The following is a 14,529-nucleotide window of genomic DNA, read 5'->3' on the forward strand; positions in this document are numbered from 1 at the left end:
AGTGAACACAGGCACGTTGCTATGTCCTGCTAGTTACTGGCATCGCTTAGTAAAGGGAAGCTGGGCATTGCATGGAGCCCACCCACGCGCTGGTTTCTGCCGGCCTTGGTTACTAGCACCTCCGTGCCTGACGACTGTTGGTAGCACTTACCGGGAGCACAGCCGCTGTAATGATGGCTGTCTTTTGTCGTGAGCTTGCCACGGGCTAGACACTCTCACGACCTTTATGAGATCTTCCCAGCGTCCCTCTGAGACGGTGACGTATTTTCCACCCCTGTTGTACATACGAGGAAACTGAGGCACAGGGCAGTGAAGTAACTTGCCCGAGGTCTTCCCCCGAGGGAGTGCTGGCGTGAGGGTTTGAATCCAGGCCCTCTGGTCCCAGAACCCTCGTTCTTTACCACGTCTGTGGGATGCTGGTCCTTCCTGAGTCACAGCGATGCCATCTCCGTGCCTAGAGTTACTCTCCCAGCAGTGGGGGAGTCCTCCCACCCGCCGTGGACCGGCGGTGTGCACCAGCGAGCGTGTGGCCGTGGAGGAAGACGGCCGGGCCAGATAAGACTCGGACACAGTCTTGGCCTGGTCCTTCCCTCAGAGGAGCCGACTCGTCCGATAGCAGACTCTCCAGAGAAGGTCGCTGTGTGTTAGCGACACCGCCACCGCCACCAAAACCAACAACACTTTTGCATCCTGACTTTTGTTCGGGTGCAATACACATGTGCAGAAGTGCACGCAGATCACAATCACGGATCGGTCCGGCAGGCCGGAGCATTTGACGTTTAACAGATTATTTCTGCCTTCACTCTGCTTTGCTGACACTAAAATAGAATTCTGGAAAGATTACTCAGATTAGCGGTAGTGATTTTCTAAAGCCTTGAGGGGGGTTTTTTAGTAACGGCCGATTTAAAAAGAAAATTGTTTTTTGAATGTTTCTTTTTGAGCGACAAGTAGCGGCTGATTTTAAATAGTGCAATAATGCAGCTCGCTCTAGACGAGAAGTGAGTTTTAGAGTTTCATTCCCCTTTAGTCACTTGGTTTTCTTCCCTTAGCAGCTTTTACCGTTGCTTAGAAACATCTTATTCTCTTCACAGATTCCAAAGGATGAGCACATTCTTCGGTTCTTACGCGCCCGGGACTTCAACATCGACAAAGCCAGGGAGATCATGTGTCAGTCTTTGACTTGGCGGAAGCAGCACCAGGTGGACTACATCCTCGATACCTGGAGGCCCCCCCAGGTCCTCCAGGACTACTACGCCGGAGGCTGGCACCATCACGACAAAGGTGCGCTGGGCATCCCGGGCGCGCTTAGAGGCCGCCTCGCGCGGAGTCCAGAGGGCCTGTGGGTGGTCGCCCCCCGTCTCTCCCTCCGCCTGGGCAAAGGGGCGCCCGTTCATCGCGGCCAGCCCCACACCCCCCCCACCTGCTTGGGAGCTCCCCCCGCCCTGCGTCCCTGTGGAGCGCAGGCACGGGCTGTCCCTTCCTTCCCTCCGCTCTCGCCCCGCCTCGGCCGCCAAGTTTCTTCGCGTTGCGGGAAGGCCGGCGTTGCCAGGGGCGTGCCCGCTGCATCCTGGTTCGGAGCCGGGCAGCGGACAGGACGGGATCGCAGATGTGGAGAGGGCACGGGGCGGCCCTGGCGCGCCCTCCCCCTCAAAGCAGGCCCTTCCCAAGCGGAAAAGCTCTGATGTGTCTGCTTTCCAGACGTCCTCTTTTGTGCTTTTCCATATGAATTGTAGCTTTATTAGTTTTTACTGGGAACGTCTCTTTATTCTGTTTCCCGACCCGTCGAAGACTGAAGCGTGGTAGTAAAACATTAATGTATTTTATAAACGCTGGGAGACACTTTTTATAAACCTTCCCTTCAACAGGATTTGGGAGCGCAAAGACCTTTTTGTTTTTAGTAGAACAGGTCTAGAGCCAGTGGGAGGTGAATGAAATTCACCGGGTGATAAACACAAGGAAGAGTTGGGCCCCGTCTGTCAGAGGAGCGGGCTGGCCCCCCGTGGACGGCACAAGACGGGTCTCAGGTGCTTGTCCGGAGCAGATTCCTTCCCTATCCTTTCCCCTGCTCCCCTGAGACAGCAAGTGTCAGGGGTCTAGAATCTAGAGAATCTGTTGATTCCGGGACCCACTGTGGCCACTGAGGTCTTTACGCCGTCCACGTAGCTGTCGTGTGATGACAGCGCATCTGTATAGCGAATGAGGTTCCTCTCAGGCTCCATGTTAGGCCTCTAGACTATTAACACGTAGAGCCACCCTGTGCTGGTTGGTATGAAAGTAAAGAGTTCCTGAAAGTCCTCAATTATCTTGATCCTCTAGGTGGGAATCAAGGGTAAGCGGACTTTTAGAAAATCTAGACGTTAACTTTTTGGTAACCCATGAAATGAACACGTTTTCTTCCCTAAAAAAAAATCAAAGATTTAAAATACTCCCTGCTCACGGAAGAAGCGTGGATACTCTGAGGTCCCCCCCCTCCGCTGTTGAAAGCGGGCTCTGTTCAACCCCCTGGTTGTTCTTGAGGAGTCTGAGCCCCGGTCGGCACCGGCGGTTAGAGGAGGGCCGGACGGAGGCTGAGCTCCGCTGGGTGCCCCGGGTCCCGGGCAGAGGGGCGGCTGCTGGGGGGCCTCTGAGCGGGGAAGCACGCTCCTTGTCAAGGCTCCGGTCAGCTGCTCGCCAGGAACGGTGCCGATCATGGATTTCCTTCCCTCCGTAGACGGCCGGCCGCTCTACGTGCTCAGGCTGGGGCAGATGGACACCAAGGGTTTGGTGCGAGCGCTCGGGGAGGAGGCTTTGCTGCGATACGTAAGTGCTTCCCGGGGAGGCCGCCGCCCCCTTCCGACCCTCACAACTGTCCCCTTAGAGCGAGCGTGGAGTGCGTTTGCAATCAGGAAAGGAACTCTCTCAGTACGTTTTTAGAATTTCAGAAGAGGGCCCAGGAGCTCTAGAGATATTTTTCACAGGAAAGCGTGAACGAAAAATCACCATGGCCACTCAGGATGGCTTCTTGGGGCCGATTTTGAGCCCTCTTTTTCCATCGAATTGCTCCCTCCCCCCTCCTCCTTTTGAGATGTGTCTCACTCAGGTCAGACCTCTTCATGGTATTCTTTCCCCAGCACGGCCTCACCAGGGGGTGGGAGGGGGGTTAGCATCTCCCATCTGAGCCATTAGAAATGCTTCCTTCCCGCCCCTGGACCCCGGGCTCCCCCCTGCCCCTTCAGCCTCCACAGTGCGGGCAGTTAGGAGAAGAGTGTTGTCCTTAAACTAAAAAAACAAACGAAAACTTTAAAAGACACCTCGGTGGTCCCATTGTCTTCGAATATCTGTCGTTGGCATCTCGTCGCGTATTCTGTCGGCCCCGCCACCGTGTGAGCGTTTACACGTGCACACGCGCGTGGCCGCATCTACGCACTCGTGCACATAAAGATGCGGATAGACTGTGTCTCCAGGGGAAGTGAATCCAGATCAGAGAGTCCCCTCAGCCGTGCTGCCAGTCCGCTCTCACACTGCCCTTCCTCGTGGATTTGCGTGTGGCTGAAAGTTCCCCTGCTCGCAGCTACCCGCCCCCCCCCCCATACCCCAGAGGCGCCGATTCCAGAGACAGGTCAGCGGGGCACGCCCTCCCCACCCATCCGGTGACACCTAGCTCCGATCTCACGGGATGTAGCTGTCACCTTCGCCAAGAGGACAGTGCTCACCCCCTGTGGGGAGAGAGAGAGATTCTCTGTCAGCCACAGGTTGTGTGTGTATGAACGTGTCATAAAATCTAAACCGATGACTCTGTCGGTTGACTCGCTTGCCTAAAACGGGCTTTGTTATTGTCCCTTTGGTTCCTAGCTTGACACGGTGGTGTTGCTTAGACTAATTGTGGGTTTTTTGTGGCCCTTTTTCACATAGGTTCTCTCCATAAACGAAGAAGGGCTGAGACGGTGTGAGGAAAACACAAAAGTCTTTGGTCGACCTATCAGGTAGATGTTGATTTTGTTTTCCCTTCCAGCTTATTGAGAGTACGAGTTAAATATTTCTGGTTGACTTGTAGGACCCAAGTCTGGTTTGATCGTTACGCTTTTAGGGTTTTAGAACCCAATCTAAATAGTAGCCTGTTTTCTACAGCGTACTCAAAGGCGGAAGAAGGATAACCGTGTAATACGGTTAGTTGGGAGGGACAGGTGCTGGGTTTTGGTATTTTTAACCCCGAGGCATTGCTGTCACCTCGCTCTGAGTGGGTCGGCCTGTCTGGTTAGTCTGCATGGTCCTTGTGGGGGGAGCCCCCGGGGGTGCAAAAAACTTATACTGCATTTCTAAACCATACTTGTAGTTCTGGTAGACCATTCTGAGAATGTGCAGCGGTTCAGAGGCTGACACCAGAAGGGGACGGCAGGTTAACTGGAACGGAAGTTCCGCCATGACAGGAAGGAGTTTCGAGGGTTTTCTGTTCCCTGCCGTAGTCTCGGCTCCTGAGGCCGCGCTGGACTCAGATCCTTGCGGAACAATAGCTTATTGTGCTTCGCCACAGCGCGCATTAGAAAGCCAGGCCCGTGCCCCGTTGGGTCAGCAGAGGCCGCGCAGCGGGTCAAGCACGGCACGTCACCTCGTTTTGCTGGGTCACGTGTGTGCCCGGGTGAGGTTGCGATGGTCGATGAGCCGCTGATGCTTTGCCGTCTCGGGGATTGGTCCCACCCCACCGATCCCGCGTGCTTGCCGCGAGTAAATAGAAACACGGTGCGCGACACTGGTTTTTCGAGACTGGTGGACTTGTGTTAATGTGTGTAAAGGGCTGTTGCCCAGTATCGAAACGAGAAAACAGTAGCAGTCGCTTGGGACGCGGTTGGCGCCATCTGACGAGTGACACACGTCTGCACGCCCTTACAGTTCGTGGACCTGCCTGGTGGACCTGGAGGGTCTGAACATGCGCCACCTGTGGAGACCCGGCGTCAAGGCCTTGCTGCGCATCATAGAGGTGGTCGAGGCCAACTACCCCGAGACGCTCGGCCGCCTCCTCATTCTTCGCGCCCCCAGGGTGTTTCCCGTCCTCTGGACGCTGGTAGGTCTGGACGCCGCCTTGCAGAAACAATGAGCCACTTGGAAGGCGGACGTGCGTGCATCCGCGTGCGTGTGTCCCCGACCCTTAGCCTTAGCTGGCTAGGAAATAACAAAATAAACGTGGAAAGATACGCAGTCTCTCAAACCGGCGAAGGGAAGAGAGAATTCCTGAGCGTCCTTCTGTCACGTGGACAGACTTTCCGTGTATCAGACTCCCTTCCCTGGCCCCCTCTCCCCCCCCACCCCCAATCATACTGTCTCGTTGTCATTTTAATCTTTGGAAATCGGACGGCCAAGCAAAGATGACCGCATGGTCTTCTCTCGTTACCTACAGGTTAGTCCATTCATCGATGACAACACCAGAAGGAAATTCCTGATTTACGCAGGAAATGACTACCAGGGTCCTGGCGGCCTGCTGGATTACATCGATAAAGAGATTATTCCAGATTTCCTGAGCGGGGAGTGCATGGTATGTATTTAGGCAAGTAGTTACACGTTTGGCCGCTTTACAAGGATAGGGAGGGTGGGCGTTGGTTGGTACAGATGATTTTCAGAACCTTTAGTTGGGAGTATTGTCTTTCTTTTGGCTGACATTTCTCTGACCCAGAGTTAAACTAAATAGAACCATGTAAGTGATGGTCGATAACATGCCCATTTCTTCGTCGTTAAATACCAACGAGGATTCGTTTTAGACTCTAATATCATTACGGCTTGCTTTATTCACTCAGCTTCGTGTGGATCGGATTTCTTTTACCTGTCGGGGGGAAGCTGTGCGTTTTATAAAAACACTTAACTCCAGATGATTCTCCAAGATTTCCCCCCGGACCGTAAATCAGGATAACATTTCAAAGGGGATACGTTAAGAGAACCACTTCTTTTCTGTAATCGGGGTTTTAATACATTGAGTTGCTAGCATCTCGGGCAGACACCTCCACTTGTGTGCCCTGAACTGTGATGAGGGGTCCTTGAGGACCTTACAGCCCCAGGGCATGACACAAGGGTGAAAGAGACCGGCGGAGGCGCAGGTGGCTTCCCGAAGTGACAGCCGAAGCCAGAGGGGGGTCAGGCTCTCGTTAGAGGAAGGATCTCTGTCATCCTCACGGTAAATAAAGTTACCCGCTTCGGGTACGTAGACACTGGATCTGACGCGTGCGTTTATGAGCTAACGAACTGGGCTTTCGGGGGAATCTTTCGGGATGGGTGGAGGAGGTTGAACAGCATTCGGATCCAGCTTTCAGGTCGCGGGTCCTGCGCTCAGGAATTGCAGGCAGCGTCGTGGTGCGAGGGGTAAGCGAACTACAGGGCCCCCCTCACCAGGCGCCGTGACGTTGAATCGGGAGGTCAGGTGTGTAGCATCCTACAGACGGCTCGCGTTACATGAGAACGGTCCCGAGTGGCCGGTCCTTCCGTTGTGAGCTGGAGGGAGGCCTGGCTCACGGCGGATCGGACCACGTTTGTCAGGCACCGACCACCGTGATGCGATTACCGGGCTGAGAGTCCTCTTCTGTCCACGTGTCCGGGCTCCGGCGCCTGAGGCTCTCCCGGCTGTCATGTGTCCCTGCACACTGTGCTTCTCGCATTCGGCGCTCCGACGTCCCCTAACAGGACGTCATGCCGGGATAGGTCTCCAGGCTGGCCGCGCTGCCGGCCGGACACCGTCGTGTGGGTTCCCTGTGTCCTCGCCTCCCGGGGCCGATGGTGCGAGAGCTGCTAAGATGCTGTGAACTTGAGTGCTGGGTCACTCTGTCAAGGTCAACGAGGAAGTTTATGAAATACACAGATTCTAGTTCAACTTAGCCTGTTTGCAGCGGCTTCAGAAGAAGCTCTCCTTTGTTATTTTTTTGTCTGGCATTGTGGACGGATCCTCTGACCCGGGTCAGACATAAAGCTCTCATCGCTGGTTACGTACGTATTGATGGTAATTGCACGTAATAAAGAGATGCCTGTAGTTGCCGAGAATCCAGCTTTTCTGAACGTGACGTTTCCTCTTCACGGGGCCGTGTGAATGCTTGCGATTCTTACATAAACGAGCTTTAGTAATCGAGTCCGGTACCTCGTAAACACTCGTGTGAATTCTGTGCTAAATCAGCTTCAACTTGTTCTCGTTTAAAGTATGACACGCGTATTTAAGAGGTTCTTAAAAATCCTTTTGCTAAGTCGCACGGAACGTTTTTCGACCTCGCCAGTGTTTTCCGTTTCCCGAGCGGCCCGGAGGAGTCGAGCACGCTGGGACGTGGCCCTCGCCGGAGTGTTTGGTGTTCGGGGGGGGTGGGGGGGTCCCCGTGTGCGGGCACAGCTCTTATTGCCGCGTTTCTGTTTCCAGTGTGAGGTGCCCGAGGGCGGACTGGTTCCCAAATCTCTGTACAGGACCGCGGAGGAACTGGAGAACGAAGATCTCAAGCTGTGCACCGAGACCATCTACCAGTCTGCCAGCGTCTTCAAGGGAGCCCCGCACGAGGTGCGCCCTCCGCGGTGACGGCCCAGGGCGGTGGGGGCCCCTCTCCCCAGGGAGAAATTCTTCCGGCGGCCTTCCGAATAGGATTTAGTTCAGGAAAATCAGATGCTTTCTCTGGTTGTTGTCTTTAGATTGTTGTCGATTTTTTTTGTTTGTTTGTTTTTTTAAACCTGTAGTTGAGGCACATGTCGACACTGAAGGGCAGGCGTCTCTCAAGGCATCTGTGCTCGGAAGGAGATCAGGCCTCCTCACCTCTGTTTTACTGGATAACCTCTTAGCGCAGGGATGAGAGGGGCACGTGGAAAGTCTTTCCTGTGGAAGATGTTTGATAGGGCCGGTTTCATTTCTCTTTTTTCCTGACCGGGCCTCGGTGGTTTAGATTTTAAGGAATTTGCCCGTTTTTATAAGTCAAGCAGAGTGAGGAGAAAGCACATTTCTCTTCCCTTCTTGCTGTCCCCTCTGGTGCGGAAGCAAGAGTGCGCCTGTGTTTTGTATCCGCGGTGTGTCCTCTGACGACAATTGTGAGCGGCCTGAGCCGTGAGGGCTCCCAGCCGAGCCCCCCTCCTGAGTTCCGGGCAGCTTTCCGCCTCGAGGGTTGTTGCCGAGGACGGCGGCCCTGGGCTCCCAGCGAGGGGTCAGCGAGGAGGGGCTGCGGGCTCGGGCCGCAGCCGATGGCCGGGAGCTGACCCCTTACCGCCACCCACCATCTGTCCTCGCTGGTGTGTGTCCTGGAATGGCCGGCCTGTCACTTGCGGGGCGGACAGGGACCGTCACTGTGCTCGAACAAGCGGAGGCACATTAGGTGTGCCTCATTCCTAGATTCCGTAGGGAGATCTCGAATTCTCAGGGCTTTGCCTTCAGGATTATTTATACTGATCTCCTGCACGGAGACCAGGCTCGAGGAGGCGGAGTTCTCGTTTCTCCGGTGACCCCGTCTTGTCTGTGCCACAGAATTCGGTGACACATGACGTTTCTTGAGAGTCACGGGGTCTCTGTGGAAGTGGGAACGTCTTCTGTGTCACAGCACCAGAACTTGCTTTGGGGATGAAGTAAAACACAAATCGAGGGTGGTGACGCCCCTGAAACGAAGGCTGAGTTCAGTGTCCCCCTCATGAGCGCGGGAAGGAGGAGCCCGTGGGCAGACGGGGTGCCTCTCGGGAGAGCTGTGCCCCTGGGGAGCCGCCTCGCTGCAGGAAGGGAACCGCGGTTCCCACAAAGGGCTCCGGTGCTCCTGGAATCTGCTCTTTCGGGAAATTCCGGAGTGGTATTTCTGTGGTGAGGAGGGAAGAGTCTGCCTGACGACGAGCAGAAGGCTCTTCCCGGGAAGAGGGGGCCCCGGCCCCGGCTGAGGTTTCCGAGCGAACACAGAGCCTCGTACAGCTGGCTTCAATTCTCACGTCCCTCCCGTAGTCATGTTCTGAACGATGTAACTTTGATCATCCCCTACTGGGAAACTTTATACGGGCGCGCAGTTAGGAAGCTCGGGTTTTAGGTTGGCGCTCGGTCCCCGGGGCGCCTCCCCTGCCCCGTGCCACGTGGCTCTTTTCTCCCCCGACTGCGCTGGCTGCCACCGTGCCTTGCGAGCCTCTGTCCCCTCCGCTTGCCTGGAACGTTTCCTTCTGTTCCTCCACGTGCCCTCTGTTCCGCTTGCGCCTTCTCCGGCACCTTCCTTGTGCTGGCCAGCCTAGAGCGACCCACGGAACCACTTCTGTACCGTGTTGAGTTCCTTCTGTTCTGTGTGGCTAAGGCATTTTGACAGCCAGGGCCCGGTGTTTCGAGCGCTGAGGCTCGTGCAGTGGGAAGTCTTGGGCCGTGGGGGCAGCCAGCGAAGAGCACAGAGCTTGACCTGGAGCGGGGGCCATTGGTCGAAAGAAGGGAGAGCTGGAAGGCTGGGTGGCCGGAAGGAGGATGTGGGTGAAGAGACGGCCGACGTGACACGTCTCCCTTCCTCCCACGACCCCCCCCCCCCCGCCCCACACTGCTGGGCCAGAAAGCCCCTCCGGAGACGAAGCCACCACAGTGGCAGTGGCAGCACAGGGCGGGGGCGGAGGGGGGCGGCCTCGTGCTTCCCTTGGTCGCCTCATGCAACCTCTTCTTCCAGATCCTCATTCAGATTGTGGATGCCTCTTCGGTGATCACTTGGGATTTTGACGTGTGCAAAGGGGACATCGTCTTCAACATCTACCACTCCAAGAGGTCGCCCCAGCCTCCCAAAAAGGACTCCCTGGGGGCGCACAGCATCACTTCCCCGGGAGGGAACAACGTGCAGCTGATAGACCGGGTCTGGCAGCCGGGCCGTGACTACAGCATGGTCGAGTCCCCTCTGATCTGCAAAGAAGGGGAGAGCGTGCAGGTAGGCCCGTCCGGCATTCCCTGCGGCTTGTGTATTTCATCTCGCAAAGGAGGGCTCTCGGGCTTCACCGATGCCCCGCGTGGCTGGCGCGGTGTGTCCGCGGGCGAGCCCGTAGCTGTGTCCGGCTTCCGTTCCGGTCAGGACGACTCTCAGGAAGCCAAGTGAGACCCCGAAGAAAACTCAGACCTGAGTGGTGGTTCTGGACTGAATCCATGACTTGGATCTAAAGTGCATGAGGTTTTTTTAGAAGTTCTTTTCATGAAAGTGACGTGGAGGGAAGGGAGAGGCATTCTGTGCACCTGTACAGCTGGATGCAGGCTTCCGCCGAGAGGAAAAGTGCCCTAAATCAGCAGGGGGAGAGGCACGTGCTTCGGGAGCTATCCGCTGTCGCTACTGAGCATTCTAATTCGTTTAAAAATGCCCTGTCGGTTCATTTGTTAAGTCGTGGCCGGTTATTTTCAGTGCTTGTACTAAGAACGGTGGTCCTTGGGCGCTTCTAGCCTGCATAATAGATGTGTGATTTTGCTGCCTTTACAGTTTTCAGGGATAAGCCTGTCAGTGTTTGGTCTGAGAAGTAGAGTAAAAGAGAGGCTTTTACTCCGTTTTAAAAGTAACGGACAGTTGAAGGTGAGGCTCCGGTCATTTTCCCACGTTGACATTGAGTTCTACTTTAGATGGACACCCTTTATAAGGTTTTTCTTCGTGAGAGAGAGAGAAAGACCGAGCACGAGCGGGGGAGGGGCAGGGAGAGAGGGAGACACAGAATCCGAAACGGGCTCCAGGCTCCGAGCCGTCAGCACAGAGTCCGACGCGGGGCTCGAACTCACAAGCCGTGAGATCATGACCTAAGCTGAGTCAGACGCTTAACTGAGCCCTCCAGGCGCCCCTAGGTTGACATCCTTTTAACCAGAATGCTCTAGGTAGATGATTGCAAGCAGGTCCAGGAGAGCATCGCTTGGTCAGATGACCTTTTCTGAGCCCCTTAGGGCTGAGCGAAGGGTGGCCTGAGCTCACCCAGCCCCCCAGGCGCCTGCCCCTGTTGTGGCCGTCCTCCCCGTGAGGCCACAGGTCCTCCTCGGCGCCCAGCGGGGCCCTCACCCCGGGGCCGGCGGGCGGGCCACCCACCGAGATGGCCGGCGGTCACTGCGGAGCGCGATGACCGGGGCCAGCCTCCGGGTGGCGTCTGCCGGGGGGTGGGCGTGGGGGAGGGGCTCCGAAGTGAGCTCTCAGGGGGCACCGCCCGACTTGTTCCAGGGCTCGCACGTGACGCGGTGGCCAGGCTTCTACATCCTGCAGTGGAAGTTCCACAGCATGCCGGCGTGTGCCGCCACCAACCTGCCCCGGGTGGACGACGTGCTGGCCTCGCTGCAGGTGTCGTCCCACAAGTGCAAAGTGATGTACTACACCGAGGTGATCGGGTCCGAGGACTTCCGGTACGGGCTCCCCTTCCACCGGGGCCGCCGGGTCTCGCGTACGGGTGGCCGTGGCCTCGGGGGCCGAGCGGGGTGGCCGGTGCGCGACGTGCTCCGTGTGCGGGGGGCGGTGGGGGCGGGGCGGCCGAGAGCGGGGCGGCCCGCCGCGGGGTCCTGATGCCTCGTCCCTCCCTGTGCCGCTCGCAGGGGCTCCATGACCAGCCTGGAGTCCAGCCACAGCGGGTTCTCGCAGCTGAGCGCCGCCACCACGTCCTCCAGCCAGTCTCACTGCGGCTCCATGGTTTCCAGGTAGTGCCGCGAAGCCCGTGCCCGGTGCGCGGAGGGGACAGCGCGCCTCCTCGGACGGCCCGCCGCGCTCCGCCCCCTGCCGGCGGCCGCGTCGTGCCGACCCGTCCCCTTGTAGGCAGCGGATAGCTCTCCAGACGGCAGACGTAGTCCTCCGCCCCAGACCCTCTCGGCAGGTAGTTTTAACTCTAACTCGATAGCCATAGATTTTGTACACAGTGGGCACAAAATCAAACCAGAGCACAAGGGCTCCCTCGAAAGGCAAGCGGCTCGTGTACACTTAAGACGTTGACTTTGTCTCCGAAGCTGATGCAAAAAACGTTTCCGACAACCTCCACACGCTGCCCGTTAGCGGGTGGGTCCCCACACCGTCCTTCAGAGACGAGCCACCCCCCTCCACGGAGCGGAAGCTGCCAGCCGGTCCCCACCCCGCGTCGCACAGCCGACCCGGCCCGCAGGTTGAGTGGCCGCCTCCTCCCCCCCCCCCCACCCCGACCCCCGTTCCCCAGGGCAGACCTGCTACTCCGGGAGGCCTCGGGGGCAGCCGGTGGGAGCCCGAGCTCTGCTCCTGCGGGCAGGTGCGTCCGTGGTCCAGGGACCCTCGGGGACTCCCCCGCGACGCCAGGAAACCACCGCCGTCATTAAACACTTCCTCTTGCCTCCTTTTCACACCTTTTTGATACTTTCAGAGCAGGATTTTTCTGTAAGTGAACCCACAGGGAAGGGATTCTTGCCCTCTTCCCGCGGCGTGGCGTCCCCTCTCCCTGTGGACGCTGGTTCAGAACTCCCTCCAGCGTTAATCCCGGTGCCTCCTCAGAGCCTAACAGCATCGGGGCCCCAGTGGTCCTTCTCGTCACTGGAGGGGTATTTTGAAGGCCCAGTCGCTTTGGCCACGTTGAGATCGTCCGGTGTCCACTTCAGCCCACCTTGTTCTCGCCGTGTGGCCGCTCCAGGAGAGCGCACGGCGCACGGGAGCCCCGCTGCTTTGTAGAAGAAAAGTGCGGACTTTGGGGGTGTGTTTGCGGGTGCGGGCATGCGGGTGGGGGGTGGCAGTGGTGCGAGTGGGTGTGACCGTGGGGGTGCCTGTGGCAGCAGTGGGGCGCATGTGCATGTCGACGCGTGTCAACGCGTGCAGGGGTGTGTGTGAGTCAGTACGGGGGGGGGGGTCGTGTGCGTGTGAGACCGAGCATGAGTGGGTGGCATCGAGCAGGGCGGGGGCGGGGTGCGGGGGTGGGGGGCAGCAGTGCGATGCTGGGGAGAAACGGGCAAGTAGAAAGCGAGTCCAAGTTACGAGGGATTCTTCTAGAAGCAAATCAGAACGTGGGCTTGCTTTGCCTTTTACGTTTTCTTTCTGACCCCGGCGACAGAGCATGGTCCGTCTCGTGGTGGCCCGTGGTTTTTTCGGCTTTTTACGGGAAACACGGGTCATTCACCGATCCGACTGCAGGTTGCACCGGGTTCGCGTTTGTGATAAGGACGTGACGTGTCGGGTGGTGTCGGAAGAGGCTGTGTCTTTAAAGATCCGTGCCAAAACCCACGCGGCCGCTCTGGGTGTGCGTGAGGGGCACGCGCGTCCCGGGCCGCGGTGCTCGCGCTCTGCTCTGAGGGCCCAGGTGGGGTGGCCACGCAGCGGAGGAGCGTGTGGAGGGCGCTGTGCTCCCCTGCGAGCACCGAGGCGGGAGGGACGCCCGGTCAGTGCGGCTCCGGGATGGCCTGCATGCTGAGCCCTGGGCCCCTCCGGGACTCCCGGCCTTCCCGGGGCGCAGCCACCGGCTTCCTTTGAAAAGATACATAGGCTCGTCATTGGCACCTAGAGCCTTGTTTCCAGAAAGCACGGGAGGGTTGCTTACACCCGCGCTGCTTCCGATCAGCGCTTCCTCCTTCCTGATGCTAAGGGCCCGAAGGTGGTCCCTTCCTTCTCTTTCTCTCTCTCTCTGTGTCTCAGATGGCGATTTTGCTGCCAGCTATCAGGAAAACACTTCCCTCCACAGCCCGCCTCAGCCCAGGGATGTTTGTAGAACTCTTTGAGTTGCAGCCACCCCCTCCCCCAGTCTGAAGATGTGTTCCTTTTAAGTTGACTCGGAAGTGTCCCTGTCCTGTCCCCAGGGAGTTGAGTGCCTCCGAGAGTTCGGAGCACGTTTGTAGGGCTGGCTCACGGCCACGGCACCTGCTTCTCCCGGGAGGGGCCGCGGGCACACGGGTCTGGACCGAGCCCCGACTGTCAGTGCCCCGCACTTCTCCCCCGCACTAAGGGTTCTTTTGGTTTCCCTTCTTTTACTAATGTCTTAACTCCTTTTTCTCCCTAGGTTCCTTATTTGCATATCAAATTCTGTAAATGTTTTGTAAACATATTACCTCACTCTTGGTAATACAATACTGATAGTCTTTAAAAGATTTTTTTACTGTTCTCGATAATAAACGTGAACCGTTTAAAGAAAAGGATGTCTCTTTCTTACTGTGAAATGCAGAGCGGCCGTCTCCCTCGAAGAGGCTGACATTCTTAGGAGACTTCAGGGGGCCAAGGCCGACCTGGAGCCAGCGTGCTGGTATTCTAGAAGTTCCCGAGCAGTGCCCAGCTGGTGCAGGAGCCAGATCGCGGCTGTGAGCGGCTGGCGCACAGAGGCGACCCGGGGCTGGTGGCTGCCTCGCTCCCGTCAGAGGACCTGCCGTAGGTTTCTTGGACTCCGTGAAGGCAAACCCGGCCCGGGGGCAGGGTGTCCGATGCGCCCTTTCTTCAGTAATAAAACGGATCCTTTCATCCCGAGGCTTCAGAAGGAAGAAGATGGGCGGGTGTGGACCTTCAGAAACCTGGGCCCCCTTTCCCCCCCCGCGGCTGGTTGCCGGCCGGTGCAGGGTGGCAGGGCCCAGGAGGGCCGAGCGGGCGCCAGACTGTCGCCTCGGTCGGGAGCCGTCACTTGGTTTTCTAGTCAGGGTGGGTGGGAGCTGGCCGAGGGGACCGGCCGGGG

General features: G+C 57.6%; 1 protein-coding gene across 4 annotated transcripts in view; it reads left to right on the forward strand.

Moving 5' to 3' along the window:
• The window catches only part of SEC14L1 (SEC14 like lipid binding 1), an 89,339-nt gene extending 75,337 nt beyond the window's left edge, over nucleotides 1-14,002 (forward strand). For all 4 annotated transcript variants that reach the window (XM_045045102.1, XM_045045101.1, XM_023244091.2 and 1 more), the window contains 9 exons: nucleotides 1,092-1,281; nucleotides 2,711-2,799; nucleotides 3,892-3,962; nucleotides 4,867-5,038; nucleotides 5,372-5,506; nucleotides 7,361-7,495; nucleotides 9,594-9,845; nucleotides 11,100-11,278; nucleotides 11,465-14,002. In XM_045045102.1, the coding sequence (XP_044901037.1) occupies nucleotides 1,092-1,281; nucleotides 2,711-2,799; nucleotides 3,892-3,962; nucleotides 4,867-5,038; nucleotides 5,372-5,506; nucleotides 7,361-7,495; nucleotides 9,594-9,845; nucleotides 11,100-11,278; nucleotides 11,465-11,570 (1,329 nt within the window). In that variant the 3' untranslated portion in view covers nucleotides 11,571-14,002. The remainder of the gene's footprint in view (nucleotides 1-1,091; nucleotides 1,282-2,710; nucleotides 2,800-3,891; nucleotides 3,963-4,866; nucleotides 5,039-5,371; nucleotides 5,507-7,360; nucleotides 7,496-9,593; nucleotides 9,846-11,099; nucleotides 11,279-11,464) is intronic.
• Nucleotides 14,003-14,529: the final 527 nt, after the last annotated feature.

Source organism: Felis catus, chromosome E1 (genome assembly GCF_018350175.1).
Source record: "Felis catus isolate Fca126 chromosome E1, F.catus_Fca126_mat1.0, whole genome shotgun sequence".
Classification (NCBI taxonomy): Eukaryota; Metazoa; Chordata; class Mammalia; order Carnivora; family Felidae; genus Felis; species Felis catus.